At 47.9% G+C, this 6,430-nt stretch overlaps 1 protein-coding gene across 5 annotated transcripts in view; it reads left to right on the forward strand.

Annotated features, from left to right (window-relative positions):
- The window catches only part of Igsf5 (immunoglobulin superfamily member 5), a 48,705-nt gene that overhangs the window by 2,852 nt on the left and 39,423 nt on the right, over window positions 1–6,430 (forward strand). For all 5 annotated transcript variants that reach the window (XM_021209839.2, XM_021209838.2, XM_021209840.2 and 2 more), the window contains exon 3: window positions 4,572–4,889. In XM_021209839.2, the coding sequence (XP_021065498.1) occupies window positions 4,572–4,889 (318 nt within the window). The remainder of the gene's footprint in view (window positions 1–4,571; window positions 4,890–6,430) is intronic.

Raw genomic sequence — 6,430 nt, forward strand, 5'->3', positions numbered from 1 at the left:
GGTCCTCCACAGGCCCTCCCTCCAGGTGGTCCTCCACAGGCCCTCCCTCCAGGTGGTCCTCCACAGGCCCTCCCTCCAGGTGGTCCTCCTCAGGCACTTCCTCTAGGGTGATTCTCCCCAGGCACTCCCTCTAGGTGATCCTCCTCAGGTCACCCCTATAGGCAATCCTTCTCAGGTACTTTTCCTGAATTTCTGTTTCATGGCCACCTCCTCAGTAGCTCCCATTCTTGCCACTGTTACTCTGCCCTTGGGGACCTTCTGCCTTTGACCTCCATAAGTCCCCTTAGGGCTTTCTCTAGGCTTACCCCATTAGGTCCACGAGGTTGTCACATGAATTGTTTCAGTTATTGTGATATCTTTCCCACTTGCTTTCCACCTCTTCAATCTCTGTATCTTTCAAGGAAAAGCTGGCTCAGGTGTCTCCTCTGTCTGGAAGCCTTCTTGATTCTTGTGCTATCTAGGGTGGGGCTCTCCAAGCTTCCCTAAGAGTATGGCAATTCTCTGAGCCTCACCATAGCTTGTCACCAGGGCATCAGCTTTGATGTCCTTTGGGGCATCAGCTGGGGTAGACTCCAGCGGATCCAAGTAGGATGGGCTGAGCTGACTCTGGAGGTCTCAAAATCCCCAGAGTCTGTGCACTCAGATTGGGATTAATTAGGTCTTGACTGCCCACTGCCTCTGGCTTCTCTTTTCTCTGTGTCTCCTATGGTGGCAACATGAAGGTATGCTGTAATGGAAGGTCAGAACTGATGCACAGACATTTGCAGGTCAAGGTACCTTGGACAACTTGTCACACACTGAATCATCCTTGTGATTGACGTGGAGACAAGACACCCAGTGAAAAGCTCTGTCTGTCTCCCCCCTCCCCGAGTGCCCACAGTTCCAGGAGCCACATGGGTGGCCATGCTTGTTTGTACTTCAGGAGCTTGTGTGCTCCATTCTGGATTGGTGGACACTGAGCTTTAAAAGCCTGGCCGGGACAGTGTTAACTGAAGTATAACGGAGTGAAACTCAGTAGGAGACAGCAGTGTCCAGTGGGCAGGTTGGTGAAATTCCATGGCTGGGTGTACTTACATGGGAAGCCTAGGTGCTCCTGGCTAAGAACTTCAGAGGTAAAGGTGTGAGGAACCCTCTAACAGCACACAGTGAAAAGCAGCCTGGATGGGCCCACTTTTCCCAGTAGAGTGGAGAGGATAACCAGGCTAGGGAGTCGTTTAGAGACTGAGCCAGGCCACCTTAATCCATGCTTTAGGGATGCTTGGAGGTTACAAAAGTCTTTTAAAGACTGGAGAGAACTGGATCAACTCTGGGCTTATATATATATATATATATATATATATATATATATATATATATATATAGTCTTATTTATTTTTTAAGGATATTGAGCCTTAAGTACTAGCTTGAGTCAAGATGAATCTGGTTTGAGGTTTAAGATGGCTGCATCAGGAGGGCCAAGTATTATGGGCTGTTTTTAGAGTCCCCAGGGAGAATTTATAATGGATACTAGATTCCTTACATGTTTCATCTAGGAAAGGCTTGTGGCTAGTTGAGTCTCTTCTTTGACTTAGCTCTGTAGCCAGAGGAAGTGCCTAGATTCCCACAAGGCTCTTCCAAGACTCTCCCTCCCCCCACAAGGCTCTTCTAAGACTCCCCCTCCCCCCACAAGGCTCTTCCAAGACTCCTCCTCCCCCACAAGGCTCTTCCAAGACTCCCCCTGCCCCCACAAGGCTCTTCCAAGACTCCCCCTCTCCTCCTTGCTCCCTTCCTTTCCCTTCTTCTCTTGTTCCCTCCTTTCTCCTCCCTACTTTGCCCATAGTATCATGGCTTACATAGATCTTGGTTACATCATTTATTTTCTCAGTAAATATTCACTGAACCTATTATGTGCCACATAGTTGAGGCATAGGTACCAGAGCTTAGAGTCTAGTAGGGCAAACAGTCATCGAGAACAACAACAACAACAGCAATCACCATTGTGACAATTGCTTTGAAGAAGCTTTGAAGTGGAAAGCCCATGGTAGGACAGTTTAGCATAAACAGAATGGTCTGGAAAGGTGTGGCCCAGGGCAGACGTCTGACTAGCCAGGACTCCAGGAGCCAGTGAGACTGGATTCCAAGCTACTCCTGTGCAAAGGCCCTGGCCCTGAAATACTTGATAAATGTGGTACTTTAAAAAGGTTCAGCTAGCACCTCGAGGGTGGAGTTGGAACAAACAGGAGATGAGAGAGGTTTGCTGTGGGGCAGAGTTTGGTGTTAGAGTATAGCCCTATGCAGGCTCTCTGCTCTATCTGCAGTGATGGGACTCAGGTCTGGAGTATGGTGGTGAAGGAGGGACACAGCAGGCGCCTGTTGAGATGCTCCCCTTGGCTGCACGGGCAGAGATGATTTTTGGGTGCAGCTGGTGGCCCAGTGGTGACATTGGCTTTTTCTGTATCATCCCAGGAGCTCCGTAGACAGTTCAGACCTGCTCGGGGGCTCCTCAGGACCTCCTTCTCCTCATTTTGCTTTTCCTCAGTGGGTCCCAGTGGTTGGCTCGTAACTCTTCATCTGAAGGCCTATCATCCTCTTTTTTTCTCTATTCTCCATCCCTTATTCCTTCCTGGCCTTTAGCCACAGGTCCAGCCTGCTTCCCCATTCAATACGAAGTCTGAGTAGGAGGAAGAAAGTGTGGGATCTGCAGCTGTAGCAGTGATGTCTGGATGAAGCCACACTGGACTAGGAAAATGGAGAGGTGATTGGTGTAGGACCATGACGTTTCTTATGTCAAGGAGATGGTTTTGCATGTGTGTGTGTGTGTGTGTGTGTGTGTGTGTGTGTGTCTGTGTGTGCATGTGTGCACATACATGTGGAGGTCAGAGGTCATACTGGGGTCATTCTTTAGGTCATTCTCGAGGATGTTAGCCACCTTATTTTCGAGAGATATGATATCTCACTTTTCCTTGGAACTTGCCACTTGGGCTAGGCTGCCTTGCCCGTGAGCCTCTATGCTGGAATTACAAATGTGTACCACGAAACCCAGCTTTTCTTTGTGAGTTCTGGGGGGGTCAGACTTAAATTCTCATGCTTGCTTAGCAAGCAATTTTTCTGACTGAGCCACGGTCTCAGCTCAATAATCATTTTGGAGGATCAGCAGGAGGTGCAGAGGTTGGCTGACCCCTGGTTCCACAAGAGTGGTTTAAATGACATTAATGTTAGAACGGGGAGTGGGAAGTTGTGAGGGCAAGCAGTTACAGACAATCTGAGGATCAAGTGAGAAGCCCAGCTCTGTCAGCTGAAGGGTGTGGATGTCCCAAACCTTCTAGGAAATGAAACACCTCAAGGAATCGTACAGACAGCACAGGTTTCTTGAGGGACCTGCAGGCAGCTTTCAGGTAGGGCAGACCCTGATTTTTTCTGTTCTGTTGTGCAGCTTTGTTCTCCAGGAAAAGTGAGAGGAGAGGAGAGGAAGGTGAGAGATGAGGTACATGGCTGTGTAGAGGTCTTATCTGCAAGTGTCTTCTAATGTTTGGTTTGTGTGGGGTGAGGTCACACAGGGCCTCAACACAGATGAGTCACAGAGAAGGAGGAAGTGCTGTGACCGCATGTCCCTTGTCACCGGTGCAGCTGAGGGCAGTTGGTGGATCCAGAGGGGAATTGCGCTTAAGGCTTATTATCACCTGTTTTATTGAAGGTCAGGTGGTAAGGAGCTTTCCCAGCATGCACAAGGCCCCAGGTTTGTTTCCCAGCACCATATACTCAGGCATGACGGCCCATGCTTGTAATCCTGGCACTCAGGAGCTGCAGGGTCAGAAGTTCAAGGTCATCCTTGGCTATGTTGAAAATGGAAGGCCAGCTTTGGAGACATGAGATCCTGTCTCAAAACAAACCAAAACCAAAATGGGAGTATCCTGACTGGTGGGTTAGTCAGTCAGGCCATGAGTCACAGTGCATTAGTCTCTGAGCCCTGTAGGACTGTTACATCCTTAGGACCTTCTATGATCTGATAACGGGATCCAGAAGAAACCAGGGCATATGTTGTTTCAATGGGACTTCTAAGTGACAAGATTTGGTGAAGAATCTGTATTCAGGGTGGCAAGGTCTGAACTTGTGTCCCAATTCTACTGATGTGATTGTAAGTCTTGTGTGTCCTGTGGACAGGACTGGTTGCCTTTGGAGGCCATGAAGGAGAATCTAGTCTTCCCTGCCCCCTGCCTTTGTCTTATAGAGGCATCTGAGATTGGACTTGAGGTCCATTCTACATCTAGGATGACTTCATATTAGGATCCTTGACAGAGTTTATCTGCAAATGCTCTACTTTTAAATGCCACATGCTGTGGTTTTGGTGACTGTGATCCTCTAGAGAATGGTGTTCAAGTTGTTGCTGCACCTCTGGGGGAAAGTGGGAGGAGGTTTGCACTGGCCATGTGTCTACCAGAAGTCCTGGTCGCTGGCCTTAGGAGCAATGAGGCAGAGAGGCTGAGCCTTGCAGGCAATCACTCGGAGAACGGCAGCTGGCAAACGAAGGGTTAAATAACATCGTTGATTTGTGTCAGTGGATTGACTGCCCTGAAACACTGATTGCCTTCCAGCTTCCGGATCCAGTTATCAGATCATAGAAGGTCCTCAGAATGTAACAGTCCTAAAGGGCTCAAAGGCTCGCTTCAACTGCACCGTGACTCACGGCTGGAAGCTTCTCATGTGGACTCTTAACCATATGGTGGTGCTGAGCCTCACCCCTCAGGGCCCCATCATCACCAACGACCGCTTCACCTATGCCAGTTACAACAGCACTGACAGCTTCACCTCTGAGATGATCATCCAGGATGTGCGGCCCAGTGACTCGGGACCCCTGCAGTGCAGCCTGCAGAACAGCCATGGGGTTGGATCTGCCTTCCTCTCAGTACAAGGTGAGTCAGCTGGAGGCCTGCAAGGGCTGTCAGAGGCTCACAGCTCTGAGGTGGTACTTGGGGCCCACCTTTGAAGACTGCTTTGTGTGTATTTGTTACTGTGTTGCCAACTGGGTTCCTTCTCTCAGTTTGTGAACATGGAAGCTCTGCCCCGCTGTGCCATCTGGGTGACCATGAGGTACTGGTGGTTGGCTGCAGGTCACTGTATGGCTCTTGCCCAGGGATGTTCTCCACACCAGCATCCTTCTTTCTCACACTGTAGATTCCATTATTCTGAGTATTCTGAGCTAATGCTGGCTTTGGTTATGTCTTCCTTCCTCCCTCCCTTCCTTTCTTCTCTCCTCCCCCTTTCTTCTGTCCCCTCCCTCCCTCCCTTCCTTTATTCTCTGCTCTTTCCCTCCCTCCCTCCCTCCCTCCCTCCCTTCCTTCCCTGTTAGACTTCTTGTTTAACCCTTTCTTTCCCCCCTCCCCTTTGAGATGGGCTTATCACTTGTCCATCTACTCTGTTCTGGTGTCTAATTGCCCTTCTGGAACGGTCTCCTGGAGTTTTCCATGAACTTGCACGCCCCCTGCCCCCCCCTCCCCACTCTGATTTTGACAGTCAGTGGTCATGGCCCTTTCTCTAGGTTTTTGCACAACTGGCTTATACTTCATAATATATATCATAGATGTGGAAGCATGCTTTAACTATCTTCTCTGATCTATTTTTGCCCCAGCAACCATAGCACAGTCAAGGGTGTGTGTTCTCCAAATACGTCATGTATTTGAGAGAGAAGGGTAGACCACTAGGCTATACTACCATAACTTATTTTCATTTGTAAAAATAATTTGATCTTTAGAAGCTCATCACACAATGATGAAGGTAAACAGGATGTGCTTTATGAGGCTTTAGATAGTTGTACCCAAATCAAGACCCCTTGACACTCTTTGAAAGTGAACTGATGTTATTGACAGAGGCTGTGACTAGTGGATCCAAACCCAGATCCTCGTGGTCTCTATCCAGGGACTTTGTTTCCAACTCTCTAGAGTTTTGATTTCTGTGACAGCAAGTCTCATGGGAACATGCTATGTCTTTAAGATTATTTCTTATCGCCACTTATTTCCTCATTCCAGTGAAATCCCAGATTCTGTCAAATCAAATGTAATAATATTGGTAGAAAAGCATGCCTATTTACTTGTATGTGTATTTAAAATGATTTTTTTTTTTACTTTAGAAATTGAATTAAGTCAGTGGTTCTTTACTTTGGGGTATCTTTATTTATTTTTTGTGTGGTATAATTAATTTGTAATTAATTATCATTTTTTAAGTTGTGATTTTTATGGGGTTACTTAGAAATCTTAGCCTAGTTTGCATGCCCAGGTTCTCTGATAATAATTCATTTATAATGGAAAGAACACAGGGGACAGAATCAAAGACATGAGTTCTGGATTTCCTTAATCAGTTGTCAGCTAGTGAGATCCCTGCACTGGCTCCCCTCCCCTCCCCTCTGTAATGTGTGGATGGGGATCCTCTCTCAGCTCACATGGCTCCCCTCCCCTCC

This window comes from Mus pahari, chromosome 12, assembly GCF_900095145.1.
Source record: "Mus pahari chromosome 12, PAHARI_EIJ_v1.1, whole genome shotgun sequence".
Classification (NCBI taxonomy): Eukaryota; Metazoa; Chordata; class Mammalia; order Rodentia; family Muridae; genus Mus; species Mus pahari.